Source organism: Rattus norvegicus, chromosome 9, assembly GCF_021556685.1.
Source record: "Rattus norvegicus strain SHRSP/BbbUtx chromosome 9, alternate assembly SHRSP_T2T, whole genome shotgun sequence".
Lineage (NCBI taxonomy): Eukaryota > Metazoa > Chordata > Mammalia > Rodentia > Muridae > Rattus > Rattus norvegicus.
The window spans coordinates 80674490-80692872 of record NC_141542.1 but is presented as its reverse complement, the minus strand read 5'-3'; the positions used below and the strand labels follow the sequence as shown (position 1 = coordinate 80692872).

Here is an 18383-nt window from a genome sequence, read left to right as displayed (position 1 = left end):
CTAATTTCAAAAGAGTGGAAATATGTCAGCATCTTTGATCCTATCCTTTGAAGAGAGAAAACCCATGAAGTTCTTACCCATATCAATCCGTATGAATCTTTTTGTTGATTTCAGGAGTTGGATGAAGTCTTTTTTGATAAAAAGTCTAAGTATAAGCACACCCACAAAGCCTCTGGAAAGAATATTTTAGAAAATGTCTCCAGTAAAGGAACCTGATTCCCTTCCTATCAGTAGCCTGTTTGGTATCATGCTGAATTTCCATTCTGGGATGTGTCTGAAGATTTCAAAGCACACACACACACACACACACACACACACACACACACACACACACACACACACACACAGTGAGTTTTAGGGCCCTCCTAGGAGAAAGCAAAAGGTTGCTCCCCTCTTTCTCTCTATGAGCCTCTTTAGGGACTGTGGCACTGTGGTTAATAGCACGTGGCAAAACCACATATAATAATTGGCAGGAAGAGGTTCCCATGGGCAGCCAAGTGCAGTTCACCTGTGTGTAATTACCTGGGTGAACATTCTTGCTTGGAACAAGAGTTCACCCCTTCCTTGCCAGGAGCATCGTCATCAGTAGTCATTACCATCATTAAGAGCAAGACCAGGTCAAGGTCTGATCTCAGAGGAAGCAGGACTTTGCATGTTTCAAGAAGTGGGAGGCTGGATTTCTCCATGTTTCTGCAGCTATATGTCTTCCTTAAAATTGTCTTATCTCTGTGTAGGCTTAACTCTTGACCCTTCTAGGCAAGGGAAGTGGGATTATTGTGACGATGGACAACTGGCAAGGGGACCACAAATGACCATGGATTGATTAGCAAATTAGGTATTGACTGCTGCCCTTTTATTCCTTTGACTTTGCATTATTCCAGAAAAATAAGCATTAGCAAAATGTAATTTCTTTTCCTTTTTTTTTTAACTTGAATACATTTAGATCCAAGACTTTGGGCCACTCGTCATGCCTCGGTTATTAAGTAGTAGCAAAAATACTTCACCTATGTCTTTGTCTCATTTTTATACTGAGGTCCAGAATAAAAATTAAAACATTTTGCCCTAAAAGGTATCTGAGTGGTGGTGGGGGGAGAAGCCTAGGCTAGAATCTGCACTCTGTGCTTTTAAGATCATAATCTTAAATATCCAGACATCCCACCAGTGTGTCTGCACTTAGATTCATTTAGCAGATACGTCTCATTGTCCAGGCTTGGTGAGGAGTGTCTTTCAACATTTGTCAATCAGGCAATCAGTCCACTTTCTCAGTACCAATTTTGTAGACCAGCCTTCCTGTGGGAGATCGGCACCATGCTGAAATGTGAGTGAAGAATGATTAGTAGGAGGGCAGGGGAAAGGTTGCTTTGAGTATATGGACTTGGGGAAAAGTCAAGAAGAAAAATGAGCAAGAGAAACCCTGTAGGGAGGTGTTGAGGGGAGATGTAACAGTTTGCCCTCTGCATTGATAGGTTTGGGAATAGTTCATGATGCAGTAGGCATGGGTTGGACAAAAGCTATTTGGCGACTTTGGCATCCTATAACCAAATATTTTACATTTCTCTTGAACCCAGGACAGTAAGTGCTTACTGCCAGTGGGAGGGGAATTTTCGATGGGGCTTATATGCTACAAGACTGGAATTGTGTTGTTCTCCTTCAACTCTGGTTTCTGGAACTTGTCATAGAAGCAGAGTGTACGGCAGTAATAGGTTTGAAGTCTTTTCTTTTTAAAATACTTTTATTAATCATTTACTGTGTGTGTATATAAGTGTTGTGTGGGGGGGGGTAGGGTCATGTCAAGGTGCCCATGTGGAGATCAGTTCACTCTTGCCACAACATGGGTTCTAGGAGTCAAACTCCAAACTCAGACTGTTGGGAATGGCTGCCAGCGCCTTCACCCATGGAGCCTGTTCACCAGCGCATTTCTGTTCTTTTTCTAAAGCCAGGTCTTGGATTATTACCTTTAACAAGCTTGTTTCAACAAGCAAAAGGGCTGTGAAAGCATGAAGCGAGTTATTAGAGGAGCTTTTAGGATGATGGTTTCAGAGCCACTTTCAGATGATATTTACTAGGAGACTGGGCAGAGAAGCCATGCATTTCAGAGGTGGGATATCACAGTCTTCACGGAGCTTATCTGTGACTCATAAATATATAAGAGAATCATTTAGCACTTGGAAAGAGTCTTTCCCTTTGCTGAAAGTAATGGTTTGTTCAGGAGTCAGGCTGATGCAGTGGATCAAACCTTAAGTTGTATTACTAGGTCAGATAGAAGAAGCCTCCATCAGCAAGGTGATATAGCAGACAGGCATAATTTGTGTCATCAAACTGACACCTGCTGACCCAGACCCGGAGTTTAGTGGTTGGAGTGTCACAGAATAGAAAGAAACATGTGAACTCTATTGAGATTTATAGCCTAGAGGCATTACTAGCTTGTTGATGCTTGCTCCCTTTCATTCTTCCTTCCCTTCACTGTATCTAACTGTGGTATTATTATCATCACCAGGTGTCATTGGGGAAAATACCATTAGCTAATATATATATATATATATATATATGTATATATATATATCTTATTTGAATTGCATTGTTCTCCCAATATTTTATTGATCTAAGAGCCATTGTATTGAAATGTTATATCATCTCTTCTAGTCTGTCATAGCTTCTCAGCCTCTTTATAGTTTATGACCTTGACATTTGTAACCAGCCGGTTGTTTTGTGTAATGCATTCTACTCAGGCTTGCCTGATGTTTTCTCGTGATTAGGTTGGGTTTATGCTCCTTAGGCAGGAATACCACAGAATAATGCAGTTCCCCTTTGAACATGTCCTACAGAGGATGCATGTTACCAATATGAGTTGTCACTGGTATGCAACTATGATCAAGTGGTTCAGGTGGTATCCACTCTCTTTCCCCATTCTGAAGATACCACGTTTTGTCTTTGGACTTAACGTCTGGTTGAGGCATCCATCCTTTGAGAGGAAAAATCCTTGTTTCTTACATGTCTGTCTCTTGACTTGAGCTTCCATTGATGAGTCGTGATTGTATCATTATTGCTTTGTTCTTTGTTTCATGACTCTTTTTAAAATTCCTATCAGCTGTATACCTGTATGGGTATGTAGAATTGGTAATATATAAAACCCGTGAGCATAAATTATAATTTTATACAAGGAAAAACTGTGCCTTTCCCTCTATTTAAACATTCATTTATGGTAGCATGGGGTTTTGTTTTATTTGGTGGGTTACAATTCATTATCATTAACTAAATGTCCCCTCATAGTCCAGATTTGGCCACTAAGACCTCTTTAGACAGCACCCTGCTTCCCTTCTGGCCATCCCTCATTTTCATTATTTTCTGAGACAATGGGATCTTATGCTTAGCTTATAGTTTTTGCCCCAGTGCATAGAACACGTGGTTTTCCAGTGTGCTCTACCTCCCTCTGATGGATGGTCATATTTATGAACCCCAGCTTTTGTGCCATTGCTAGTGGGCTATCTTAACCTTTAAGTTTTTTCAGTAAGACAGAAGAGTTATAGGTGATACCTGTATGTATACTTGTACATAATATAAACTTATTTCTTTCTGTATATACCTATATGGGTATGTAGAATTGATACTATTAAAACCCATGAACACATAGTAGCACCCCATTTCAAATTGAACATTGAAGGCATTGGTTAAAGCAGTCGTACAGATGTTTATAAATGATTTTGCAAGTGAGCTCTTTCCTTCGATGTAATCTCATCATAACACTCTCTTTACCCGTAACATTTTAGTTCCTGTACTCGTGACAGGAAATTCTTTAAACTCTTCATCTTAGTTCCTGCTGAAAGTCTGTCTTTCATCTAAGCTACTTATTTGTATTTATTTTTAATGGATATCACAGGGACTAGTTTTCTTAAGACAAAAAAAAATTCCTCATAGTGACTGTGTGGAGTTTTCTGCACCTCCTGATTGACAGTCATGGAAGATATCCTACAAATTACAGCCTTTTTGAAGCAGCCCAGATTTTAGAAGCTGTGATATTTCCTCGTTCCTAGCAGAGACTCCTGGGAGGTACTGAGAAGGCTGTTTTTTAAATCCTTCTATAATAGTATCTGAGTGTGTTTAAAATATTCCAGCTTCTCAGAACGTACAATCTGAAGGGATCTGAACCTCAGACCAATCTATTTACTTCACATCTTTGAATTGAAATCTATATAAATAGACAGGGTTATAGTAAAACTCCTTCCACAGACAACGGCAACCAGGTGTGTCACATTAATCCTTGCACAGGAGACAGAGAACTACCCCAAGGACATCCAGTAACCCATGACTCAGCTGACTTTTACCTGGAGCATGTCAGCCTCTCAAATCTCTGGTTCTCCTCTTTGGGCAAAAGGGCAAGAAACAGTCTTGATTCTGATTGTATATTCAAAGCCATGTTTTAGTGGTCATTTCTAAAACTGCCTGCCTCAGCACAATGGGCCATACCTCTGCACTGTAATGGAAACCTCAGTAAATCTAAAGGGCTTGATACCCATAAAGTCTGTCATTTGATCACAAAGAAATAAAACCAGGAAACAGTAATAGATATCTAGAAAAATCTCCAAATATCTGGACATTAACATACCTTTTCCTTGCTCCCAGTAATGATGGATTCCTCTACTGAACCAGTTATAAAATAATAACATAACAGGAAAAACATCTACAAGGTGCTGGAGAACTAAGAGAGGCACGTAGATTTTGATGGCGCATACACAGAGGAAGGGAACTAACTACATATACAGTTATGTTCCAGGTTTTTGTTTTTTTGTTTTTTTTTTCTAATCTTCACTAGATATCGATCGAGGGTGGGGCAGTTACTGGGGTAACTGACTTTTGACAAGTGGAGGAGATATAATGACCACAGCAGTAGTACAGAGTAATTGCATCTTTGATAAACACCAAGTACCTGTTGGATGCCAGGCACTGTACTTGGTGGGAAACAGTTTAAGAGGGGAGCTTAAGAGCTTAAAGGTTAGAATTTTATAACAAGAAGTGAATCTACTAGGTGCTGACCGAGGGCTTCCACAGTGGAAAGATGGTAATAAAATTCACACCCATTAGGTGAAAAATGAAAGGGGACATGTTCAGGCACAGAATTCAGAAAGGGGTCCAGAGAGGGTATTGCATATTCTAAACCCGAGAAGATATTGGGTTATTTGTTTGTAATATAAAGTGCCTGGGAGAACCAAGCTAGATATTTATTAAGTTGGCAAGTAAAGCATCAGAACTTAGCTTTCAAGTAAGCCTTCCTTAGAGAGCACCACACACATTAGACAGTGAGAGTTCCTTACACACTGACCCCTTAACAACTTATAAGTGCATTTGCAGTCACCCCGCTTTGTGAATTCATGCCACTTTCAGCTTATGACTGTGCTCTGTGCCCACATTACGTGGATCTATAATCACATCTTTATCATATAAATCCCTGAGCCTTGCTTCAGGCATGGTAGTTGTATGAATACTTGTAATGTGAATGTTGAGTGACTATGGAAACCATTCATCAGCTCATGCCATTGCACACCAGCGGTGAAACCCAAAGCTCTTTTTTTTTTCTCCTTTTTTGGTCATGAATCTGGTTCTTATTCAGAAATGCAAAGACTCACCTGAAATCTGACTAAAAACTGGTTGGCTTAAGTGTTACCAAAATAAAATCCTTGACAGACACAACATGACTTGGTATATCATCGGAATATGTTCTGAACAGAATAACTTCCTATAACCAGAACACTAGCTGATTTGAAGCATCGTGGAGGCAGTAAATCTGGAGTTAGTCATATTTTGAATTGCCATTAGCATTTCTTTTTTGAAGCCTTTAGAGGAAGAGGGTGGAGGTGAGGTGATTGTGCAAGTTAGCAATCTCATTTTATGTAAGAGTCTGGAGTAGCAAAATAGAGAACTTTGAAATACAGACTTACTTTTGACCAAGTCCTTATCATCTTGCAAGGGCTTAGCACCTTGGTAGAAGATTTTTTTGCTAAAACTAAACTTTTTTGGTTTCTCTCTACCTGGTGAAAAGTTTATGTTGTGCTATAATCTTCTGTCTTTCATGACTCTTTTACTCACTACTTAAGTCAGGCTGGCCAGACACTCAGAGAGATCTGCCTGCCCCCTGACTCCTGAATACTGGAATTAAAATTATATCCCACCATACCTGGCACCTTTCATAGGTCTTAACTGCTGTCTTTGAACTCACATTGACTGGATAGTCAGAGATGCTAAGCAATCATAAGGCCCATGCCCTTGCCACACAGTGGAGAGCAATTGTATTTGTTATAACGTACTGTATGGGTAATAGGGGTTTTGTCTTATGTCTCAAGGATTTTATAATAGGCATTCCGTAGAATGATATCTATTCCTCATGGTCATGGAACCCAGGCCCAACCTGAGGCTGTTGGCTTAGCTCTTGCCTTAATAGCTTTACAAGTTGCTTCTTTGGTTAGCTATGGTTTTCTGTGCAGATCAATTTGTAAAGTTGACTTAGTTTTGTGACTTAATTGAGTCTGTTTTGAAAATTAATGGGACCATGTTGTACAGTCTTTTCTTCTCTTTGTGTCTTGCTTACATGGAAAGCCCTAGGAATGGTTGGAGTGTCTTACCTGCTGAATGGATAGAATGAAGAGATCATGATTTAGATGTTGGGGTTCTATGAATTTTGAAAGTATAAGGTAGTCCTTCTGGGGCCCTGGGTTTCTCTACAACAATGGTTAAAGTCATTCCATGTGGCTCTGCTGAACTCTTCAGAAATACTCAAAGAGTAAATACCAAATTATCAGGCCCATAGCATAGGCAAGAGCATTTCAGGTACTAGGCACCTTCTTTGTCCTTCCCATTTGCTTGTCAATACACGCATGGTCTCCTGGTGTCTTTTACCTCTGATGGTTACTTCTCTCCTTCCTTCCTTCACAGACATGCCTTGAGTTGGAACGCTACCTCCAGACAGAACCCCGGCGGATCTCGGAGACCTTTGGCGAGGACTTGGACTGCTTCCTCCACGCTTCTCCTCCCCCGTGCATTGAAGAGAGCTTCCGGCGCCTAGACCCCTTGCTGCTCCCAGTGGAAGCCACCATCTGCGAGAAGAGCTCTGCAGTGGACATTTTGCTCTCTCGGGACAAGTTGCTATCTGAGACTTGCCTCAGCCTCCAGCCAACCAGCTCTTCTCTAGACAGCTACACAGCCGTCAACCAGGCCCAGCTCAACGCAGTGACCTCATTAACGCCCCCCTCATCCCCTGAGCTCAGCCGCCATCTGGTCAAAACCTCACAGACTCTCTCAGCCGTGGATGGCACAGTGACGTTGAAACTGGTGGCCAAGAAGGCTTCCCTCAGCTCAGTGAAGGTGGGAGGGGTGGCGGCCGCAGCAGCCGTGACACCAGCTGGAGCAGTTAAGAGTGGACAGAGTGACAGTGAGCAAGGAGGGGGAGGGGCTGACACATGCCCTGAAAACAAGAAGAGGGTCCATCGCTGTCAGTTTAACGGGTGCCGGAAAGTTTATACAAAAAGCTCCCACTTAAAGGCCCACCAGAGGACTCACACAGGTAGTGGTACAAGTTGGCCGCAGGTCTTTTCTTCCTCTTTTGGGTGTGTTCCCCTTGTGGTGGGATGGGCTTCTCTTATAAGAAGTTATCTTCATGCTCGCTAGGAGGGTACAGAGAGGAAGTGGAGTGACTCACTTCCGACCCTAAGATCTTAGGACATGGATTTGTCACTGCCTGGTTGAGGAGAGAGCTAGTTTCAGAAGCAATGCCAACCCCAGCAGAGAACTAGGCAGTCCTGAGGCTGATGGAAGTGGATAGTGGTGGTAGGACTCACAGACTTACGTGACATTCCCCAGTCCCTCCATGCTGGCCTTGGCCATTGTTTTGTGAGTGTGTCTCTGCAGGTTTGATCAACATTAAAAGTTGAAGGGTTTCATTTCAAAGCATTCACAGTTGAACAAGGTAGCCAGGGTGTCCCTATCCACTCTTTTCCCAGCATCCCTGATTTTTTATCAAAGTCACCAACAGCAGGAGGGTTTCAGAGTTCATTAGATGTGATCATTCTATAATTAATTGGCATCTCCTCTTTTGCATTGTTCTCTGGCGCGTGCTTTATGGGGAGATGGCAGAATTGCTTTTTAATGAGCTTGTTACCGAGAAGTTGCTAAAGTGATTACATTGCTCTATGTGTGTGTGGGAAGGATGGGTGGGGGAGTACTGCGGCTCTGGGTGTTTTACTCAGAATTTCTGTGCTGATCCCAAGGAATCATACTGGTCTTTGGGGCAGTGAGACTATTTGGAAGTCAGGGGTTCACACAACAAAGAAGGAAATGGCCATTTTCCTTGAGATGGTCTTTGTTTTCAGTTCTGGGGTTGGAGCTTGGGGTGATGTTTCTTCTTGGTCGGCTGAAGTGCCACTAGGAGCAATTACTGGGATTGGTAGTTCTTAAGTGAGTTGCTAACAGTGTATCACTTGTATGGTTCTTATATACTGCTTATGGGGACTCCCCAGTGATATTAGAGAGCGAATGTTCTCAGGGTAAGTGGGTAATGGCCTATGAGGGAAGAGCAATGACTGGGGTCAGATATGGTGGTGCAGGCCTTTCAGTCCCAGGTTGTGGAAGGCAGAAGGAACAAGTGGCTGGATCTCTATGAGTTTTAGGCCAGTCTCAGCTCCATAAGTTAGTGCCAGACAATCAGGGCTGCAGAGTGAGATCCTGCCTAAAACCAGCCCATCCAACCTGGGGTTGGGGTGAGGCATGGGAGTGTGGTGGCATGTGGTGGTGGTGATTGTTGTACCCCGTGTCACCAAGGAAGTCACCTTGGCTAGAAAGTCAGACAACCTTGGTACCGTTTCTAGCTCTGCCACCGACTAACTCTGTGACTGTGTGTCTATTGCTTGAGCCCCTTTTTCCACATTTGTCAAACAATATGGCCCCGAAGGCCTCTTTCAGCTCTGATGTTCGGGTGGACCCCGTGATGTTTTCGTGAGACTGTGAACAGTTTTCCTGAAGGAAAATGAAGCCATAGATTTGAGCATCCGTGGTACTCCTCATGCAGTGAGGAGGACTCACATTGCTTCCTATGTCCTAACTTAGGCATACACCCCTAGGACCAAGCAAGAGCTCTGCGTGACTCTTGCTAGGTTTGGGCAGTGGTCTCCCTAGCACAGCTTTTGCGTTTCCAGCTCAAGTTCTCCAGTTCCCCACACCAACATCAATGCTTCCTTGTGTTGTGTGTCCTTTCCCTCTCTTGATACCATGCTCAACTTTTAATTTTTATTTCTTTGTTGAGTCAGAGAAGAAAATAATAACAAGATGTTACAGTACCTCCAGGCTGCAATGCACAGCTCACTCCTCCTGTGCCCCAAGGAAACCAGAGAAGGCAATATTAAGCAAGAGTGTTGAGACGTGCTGGGTTGGGAAATGCATGGCAGTGAATAGATACCTTTCTGAATTTTTGACCCCAAACAGGTTCCCTCTTGTGTAGTTTCAAGGCAGTTTGGAGGAACAGAGATTTGGGGAGTGGTGGGTAAAAATCCAGATCGTTTTCTTCTTTCCACCTGTTACCCCACAGAGATATCCAGGTGGTGGCTGATGACTGATATGTTACTTGGGGGTTTGTCCTTTAAAACCGGCTACTGAGAGTGCATACCGAGGTGGAGGTTGTTATGCACAGTTCCAGCAACTGCTTGCTTTGTAATGAACGGAAGTGCCAACATCCCTCTCAAAAGGATCTTTACTGGCCTCGCTAGTGTTCTTATGAGAAGGGCAGTACTGAATAGCAGTTATGAGCCGGGCGCTATAGCCAAGTCCACTTGGGTTTGTGTTCTGTCACTACTAGACTTATGATTCATAGACATTAGTTCCTCTGAGCTTCAGTCTCCTCATCTATAAAGAAAGGTAATCGTGTCCACATAACAGATAGTTTCCAAGGTTGAATGGGCAGTTCTCGTGGCAGGTCATGGTAGCTTATTAACAACAGTAGGAGTTGTTTTGTTCTTATTACTGCTGTGGTGGTTCGGGTTATCATTCCTGATGGTGACACTGGTCTCGATAACTGAAACAGCTTTATGCAAACTAGAGATGAGTCGGTCAGCTAGAGCTACAGAAAGGTTGAGTATCCTTGACCACAAACCCCAAATGTTCCAAAATCTTGCTCCTTTTTAGTGTTTGTATGTGTGTTTGTGGGGGTTGTGCATGTGTGTTCACACATGGATGCCAGAAGTCAGCATTCAGTGCCTCCCTCAATCTCCTTCCTATCTTTAGATTTTGAGAAATACTCTCATACTGAACATGAAGCTCACTGATTGGCTAGGCTTTCTGGCCAGTGAATGCTTGGGATCCTCCTGTCTCTACTTCTCCAGCTCTGGAATTATAAAAGTACACTGCCATACTTGTTATCTATCTATCTATCTATCTATCTATCTATCTATCTATCTATCTATCTATCTATCTATCTACCTACCTACCCACCCATCTCTCTATCTATCTCTCTATCTATCTATCTATCTATCTATCTATCTATCTATCTATCTATCTATCTATCTATCTATCTATCTACTATATAGTCTATCTTTCTCTATATATATCATCTATTTATGTATATATTATATATCAGCTCTCTATCTACCTATCTCTCTCTCTTTCTATATATATATATGTGTGTGTGTGTGTGTGTGTGTGTACGTATATATCATCTATCTACCTACCTATCTCTATGTATAAAATCTATCTACCTACTTACCTATCTCTCTATATATATCATCTATCTATCTATCTATCTATCTATCTATCTATCTATCTATCTATCTATCTCTATATGTATCTATCTATCTATCCATTCATTTACTTATTCATTTATTTAATTATTTACTTACTTACTATTGAAAATAGATTCTTTTCTCATACAGTATATCCCAGCCAAAGTTTCCCCTCCTTCCACTCTTCCCAACTCTCCCTCTCCCTCCCCTCTCCCCCAGATCTGCTCCCCCTTCATTTCCTTTCGGAAAGGAGCAGACCTCTCAGAGACAACTAAATCCAACAAAACAAGATACAATAAGACAAGGCAAAAACCTCCATATGGAGACTGTACAAGGCAATCCCTTCGGAGGAAAAGAATCCCAAGAGCATGCAAAAGAATCAGAGATACACTGACTCCTACTGTTAGGAGTCCCATAGAAACACTAAGCTAACAGTCAAAAGTTATATGCAGAGGACCTGATACAGGCTCTGTGAGCCCATTTGAGGCCATGTTCCCGCTGAATCATGGGAAGTAAGATTTTGGTGTCTTCCATCCCCTCTTACTTGGGTAATTTTTCCTCCCTCCTTTCCTCTGGGTTCCCTGAGCTCTGAGGGAAGGGAGCCCATGAAGATCTCTGGTTTAGACTCTCTCTCCACATAATTACTAATGAGTGTCTCTGCATCCTCTCCTATCTGCTGCTGGAGGAAGGTCTCTGATGAGGACCAGGCACCATTTGTGAGAATATCATTAAGATAGCAGAATATCATTAAGAATCATCACATCTATCCTTTCTTTTATGTGGTCGCTGAAGATCAGAACTCAGATCCTCATGCTTATGTGATAAACACTGGACCAACAGTCATCTCTGCAGACCCTCTGCAAGTCTTTTTGAGATCCCCATTTGACACCAGTAGGCAATTCCACCCCTGGCTTTTTACACAAACAACAGCCAAAATGCAGATAAAGAAAAAAACTGTTATAAAATATTACCTTCAGACGATGTATATAAGGTGCTTATGAGACAAAAGTGATTTGCGTTTGAACTGAGTCTGATGCCTAAGAAATTTCAACATGGGTGTTCCAAGATCAGAAAGCAGTGTCTCTGATGTTTCTGCACCCAAGCATTTGGAAGAAGTGCGTTCACAGTGGAGCGAGTGTTCTTTCCTGACTCCAGGGGCTGATGTGCCCGTGGGGAGGGATGATGCTCATGGACACCAGGGTGCAGAGTTAAACTGACCTTGCGAGCTCTAGCCTGTGGAAATTGGCAGTGATATAGGACAGGACTTCCCTAAGCTAGCAAGGGGAGCAGTCTCTATCCAGCCTACAAAAATCTTCTCTATCTAAATGGTCCCGAAAGACAAGAACAGTACAAGGAGGGGACTCAGTGCTGTAAGAGAGAGAAATGCATGAGAAGTGGGGCAGGAGTAGGGGTGGGGGATGGGAGAGGGAATATGAATTAGTTTGGATTAAATGGATGGGAATCAAGTATTTATTTGGAATTGGTGTGAATGGGGCACATGGGGAACTGAAAACAAAGGCGCTAATTTATGTGCTGTGGATGAACTAAGTAATGAAAAAGGCATGGAGGGGAAAATCAGATTAAGTGCCGACATATAAAGGGAGTGGGCTGGAGAGAGCTTGAGGGTAGGCAGCAGTGGGGTGTGGGGTGGGAGGGTCTGCTTGCTGATGGAAGGAGCGTAGTGGTGAGAGGACCGACCAACCGTCGAAATGAAGTTAAAAAATGGGCCGTGGATGGATCCAGGCAAAATATTGAAGGATAAGATTCACTCCAAGATGGTAGAAATATTTCTTACTTTTCTGGTGTTTGGGGACAGAAAAAGAAAGGCCTTGAGGAAGGGATCCCAAAGAAAGGAGAGATACTGGCCTCGAGTTCTCTAGAGTTTTTATATAAATACATACATACATACATATATGCATACATACACGTATATATATATGTGTGTACACTAGATGTATGTTGGAAAGGAGACACAGTTGCAAAGTGAAATGAAGTAAAATAAAATGTGTGCGCCTCTGTCTTCTCCACATAAACACAGTGCATTGTTGGTGATGCAGATTTGCTCACATTGAGGAATTTTTAAAATGTTATTTATTTAGTCTCTATACAGATGAGGTTCAGTGGGCTGGAAAAACACTCGCTCTTCTTTTTTTCTTCTTCTTTGGGAGTTTTTGAAAATGCTGAATTCTGCAAAGTTTTTGGCCCAAAGGATATCAAGCAATGAGGTGTGGGCTTTTTTTCTTCTTCCTTTTTTCTTTTTCTTTTTTGAGGGGGGTTGGTTTTTGTAACAGATGATGCTCAAGTTGGTAACTTGGACCCAAATACTGTTTTCTAAAGGAGGGGAAGTTAGAGATGGGATCCAGGGTTGAGGGGCAAGAAAACGAGGCAGGGAACTAGATGCCAGGAATGCTGAGAAGGATCTTGGAAGAGGGAGGTGTGTATAGTGTTGACATGTAGTTTATTCAGCTGTCCAGCAGTCATGCCATTAGATGCCCTTGACACCCCCTTTTCTGATATTTGTGATAATCTTTCTCGATTATTGCCTCGCTGTGGCCATAGTTTTCCCCATCCTGTCCACAACCATCTGAATTACCCTTACATTTGAATACCAGGGGAACTTCGCTTCCAGTGTTTAAGAAAATAATCCCGTAGTACTCATTCCTAGTACCACACAATCTGTTAAGACATGGTCAGCCTTTTCTTTTTTCTTTTATTGGTTATATTCTTTATTTACATTTCAAATGTTATTCCCTTTCCCAGTTTCCCCTCCGAAAACCCCCTATCTGTCCCCCTCCCCCTGCTTCTATAAGGGTTCTCCACCCACCTACCCACCCACTCACTCACTTTCTCCTCCTTGCCTTAGCATTCCCTACACTGGACCATCAAGCCTTCACAGGACCAAGGGCCTCTCCCACTGATGCCTGACAAGGACACCTCTGCTACATATGCAACTGGAGCCATATGTCGCTCCATGGTTGGTACTTTAGTCCCCGGGAGCTCTGAGGTATCTGGTTGGTCGATATTGTTACTCTTCCTATGGGGTTGAAAACCCCTTCAGCTCCTCAGTCCTTCCACTAACTCCTCCATTGGAGACCTGTTCTCTGTCCAATGCTTGACTGTGAGCATCCATCCACCTCTGTATTTGTCAGGCTCTGGTAGAGCCTCTCAGGAGACAGCTATATCAGGCTCCTGTCAGCATGCACTTCTTCACTTCTTGAGAGCAGTCTTATGCACAGAGACAAAGCTGTTTTTCCCACTTCTCCCTGGTCACTTCTCAGAAGAAATGACTGCCAAGGAAGAGTGCCCTATACAGGAGACAGCATTGCTTGTTTGGAGATTCACAGAAAGGCATGTCTGAGTTCATTGTGTTAGGAGTAAGTTGTGCAGACAAAGTCAACACAGAGATCAGCAATTAAATCTTGGTTTCTGGGTCACTCACGGGGCCCTGCTCTCTTGGGTGCTTCTTGGAGATTTCTTTCTGCAGGACGGCAGTGCTGGAGGGAGGTATTTAATGTACAAGAGGGGATAGGATTGCATTGAGAGGTGTAACAGGGTGCTTTCCAGCAAAGGGAACACAAGAGTGAAGTTGACTTTGGCACTTACATCTGCTTTGGGGAAGTTGTAATTGAAGAGGTGATAGGGTTTATTCCAAATGAGAAGATATGTCAAAGGGACAGGTGTGGGTGTTTGGGAGGTAAACAGAAGTAATTTTGATAGACATATAATACACATATAATTATATATAGCAAACTTTTTTTTAAATTTGAACGTAATTAGTTTATTTACCTGTTCAACAGACACTTTAAAAGTACCACTGTATGCCAGTTCTTGTTTACACAAATCTTTTACGAATAGTATCCCTTCAGTTCTCATGTTAAATGACACGGGTACTGTCTTGAGTTACATATGGGAAATGAAATGATCAGAAAAGTCAGATAATTTTCTCAGCATCGCACAGCTCACAGGGCAAGGATTTAAATCAAGAAACAGCACTCTGTTCTCAGCTTTTAACTTTCATGCTCTAATGACACGAGGAAGTAAGATTTTCTTCCTAACCTCTTCTTAAGAGGAGATGAAAATGCTATTGACTATGGATGGACAAGGAAAACATCTTTAAAACCAAGACTTAGAACCACCTTAAATGCTACTCTCTCGGTCCCTGGGACTGGGAACAAGGAAATAGCAAGCCCAGCTGTTAATCTTTATGGCCATTACCGTCTTCACCATTAGGATTAAGGAGGAACTTGTTTGGCGATACTGCAGTTTGTTTGTTTAAATGATAAGTATTAATCACTATCTCTGTGGAATAAGAATGGCAAGAAACATCACACACAGGGGAAACTGAGGTCTAGAAGGGTAGGCAGACAGAGCAGGCTCTGCAGAGTCACAGTGTGACCTGATCTCCTGGCCCATGGGTTTTCATCCAGTGTGACAGTTGTGTGCTCCCTTTATTTGATCTTCAGCTATCCCTCCAGTGGGTATTAAGGGCTAACAGTACTTGCTGTCCTTGTGGCTGTAACTAAACACTTGATAATTTAAGGAGGAAAGAATTTACTGTGACTCTTACTTTCAGGGGCTAGCCCATCATGGCTGCAGGATCATAGCAGGCAGGCAAGATGGGGGCAGGCAGGCAAGATGGCTGATCACATTGTGACTGCAGTTAGGCAGTAGAGAGAAATGAATCTTGGAACTTATACTTTCTCATTTTTATTCACTCTGGCACTTGAGCTCATGGAATGGTGCTGGCCATGTTTAGAGCGGGTCTTCCTGCCTGTTAAACATGTAGGAAATTCCCTCCACAGGCACGCTAAGAGATTTTCAACCTGAGACACTGCTAAATCCCATGAAGTTGAGAATCAAGATTGACTGTCACATTGCCCATAGGTATGAGGCACCATGCCACTCAGTCGCCATCAGAGAACAGGGAAGGCCACTCTGAGGAATCCTCAGGAGGAATGTGCATTGGATAAGTGCAAGGGCTTTATTAGGAGGAGGAGGAGGCAGCATGGAAGATTTGGGATTAAAAAGTCACTTTTCCCTTTTTGCATGGGATGTGTAGTGATGCTGTTCATGCTTTGAAATGACAGAAATGTTATAATACACTAATTTATATAAATAGAAGACCTAATTCAAGGTCAGGCATATCAGCAGGATAAAATTAAATACCTCAGCATCAGACTGCAGGGGGCCTATTGGCCCACTTTCAACTGCCTCAGTGCCGTAGATAGGATTCCTTTGAATTTATACAATAGTAACTGAAATGGGGACAATTTAAAGACATTAAAGGGGCCTTTAAGTTGCTAAGACACATGGCTGCTAATGACATTTATCCAGTGTTGAGGCAGAAACTCATTTAGGCCTCTATTATGGGACGGGATGCAGAATAGGGGTTAAAGGCTGAGTTTACCAGGGGGGAGAGTTTAATAGTCTGCATTTAGTAGACTTGGGAGCCTGAATTGAAGATTCTAAAATGAGGTGGCAGGAGACAGTTAATAGGAGACTTGTATGATTCTGAGAAATCTAGATTTCACCACATGATAATCTAGTAATGTGAAATCTCTAAACATTTATGAAGATAAATTTATCCAAACACATGTTGGGTAGAATGGTTTAAACTCTGCATATACACAATAAGCACATTAATTTTATCATTATACTCATAGTAATAAATACAGGCTTTGTGGGACGCCTATTCCAGATGTCCTTTTAATGGATAATTGGTGTTCACACAGTAAATAAGTATGTTAAAATACAAGAGCCAAAAACGAGAGAAACATGAAATTAATCAGTATTTTATTACTCTACTAGAAGCACTTCCTTACCCTCATCTCTGAGAATGTGTCTCTTCTGGAACAGAAGCTTAAAATGCAATTTCCTAACATTGTTGACTTGGGACCTCTTCTCAAGGGAGAGTACAGTCAGGATGGCGGCTGGGTGTTTTCTGTTACAGGAAGCACAGGAGGAGCCATGATGATCACAGTCCCCCTGTGTACATGTCAGCAGGTTTGAGGAAAGTGACATGGTGCTCTGTAAGGAGTAGATGTTAGAGGGGTAAGGTGCTCTTAAAGGACCTTGCTGGCAGCAGACAATAGATTTTCTAAGTCACCTGATCTCCTGCAATTGAACAATAATGAGGTGATTCAGTTTGAATTGGGAAAAAGAGTCAAAAACAATTAGAGGACAACCAATTACTTGGACATGGTCATTTCCCCCAAAGTAAAAAGATGACAGATAAAAGCATCCTTGGAAAACAACGTGTCTTTGGGGGATGTGTGTGCACATGTGCACATGTGCATGTACACCCATGTGTGGAGGCCGAAGGGCAACCTCAGGAAGCTTTCCACCCTTTTTTGGAGACAGGATCTCTCAAGGTGAGCTGAGGCGGGTTGATTAGACCAGGCTGGCTAGCCTGCCAGCCTCCTCTTCCTGTCTCTTCTACCCCAGTGCTGGCATTTCAAATGCACTCCTTCCACCACGTCCAGCCCTTTCTCTGGGCACTGGGGTGGAACTCAGATCCTCAAGTTTGCAGAACAAGCACTTAGCTGACTGAGCTGTACAAAAAGTGGTTTGTTTGGTTTTTGCTATTGTTGTTTTAGAGGGAGGATATATTAGAGTATGTGTGTGTTTGTGTGGGCATGTGTATGTGCGTGTGTGCATATATTTCTCATTGTAGTTGTCCCCTTCCCTTTCCTCACCCCTTCCTATCCCTTCACTTGTCCAATTCATATACCCATATATTGCCTTCTGCTTTCCATGTCTCTGAGTGTGTGCATGTATGTGCGTGTGTCCATGCATGTAAGTAACTAGACTGTCTGTGAGTGACTTCTTCATTCTCCTGATTACCCTGTGTTGGTCACATTCCTTCTTTAGACTTCTCCAGCCCCTATCCACGCCTAGTCTTTCTCTGCTTTCATGTCATGGATGTATTTATACTTAAGTCTAGGTCTAGGTTCCACATATGAGGGAAAACATGCAGTATTTGTCTGGTATTTGTTTCATTCGATTTAGTTAATTTGAATCTCGTGGAAGTTACAGTTGAAGCCTTGACAGTGCATCACTGGGAAACCAGCTTTTCATATAGAGGAATTCTGAGAAGCCAATGGAGGTGCTTGGGAATCTGGGCTTCCATGCTGACTAGACACATAGAAAGCCTGACCCTTCCCATCCAGACAGTTCCTAATGGGAGCATATTGAAGGCCCTGGTTAGTCTGGTTTCCTCAAATCTCAATTCCTTTCTTCTGCACTCCCTACCCAGATAGCTGAGGCAGAGCCCTAGGTCCCCTTCTCCAGTTCTCTTTATAGCCTTCCTTAAATTAGGATCCAGTAGCAGCAAATAAGGCTGACTGTTGGCTTACATGTAACTGAAAACAATAGGGTGATTTCTTCTTTTAATTTTTAAAATTCTCGGTCATAGGAGATTATAGAATATCAAGAATCGTTAAGGCAGCTAGGAGACATGATGTATGTATATAAGTGACTCCACTCTTCATCACCCTTTCTGGGTTCTCTGTCTTTTCCTAAGACTAGCTTCTCTCCAGCTTTGTGTACAGATAATATACTGGCATGACAGTTATCATACTAAATGTTAGTGGAGACATGACCATTTAAATAATCCAATGGTAGCAGCTT

The 18383-nt window shown here is 42.5% G+C and overlaps 1 protein-coding gene across 5 annotated transcripts in view; it reads left to right on the top strand.

The window, feature by feature from the left end:
• Klf7 (KLF transcription factor 7) overlaps positions 1–18383 on the top strand; it is a 93658-nt gene that overhangs the window by 35677 nt on the left and 39598 nt on the right. For 3 of the 5 annotated variants that reach the window (XM_087566711.1, XM_087566710.1, NM_001399681.1), the window contains 1 exon segment: positions 6925–7552. In XM_087566711.1, the coding sequence (XP_087422837.1) occupies positions 6925–7552 (628 nt within the window). 5 annotated transcript variants of the gene reach the window in all.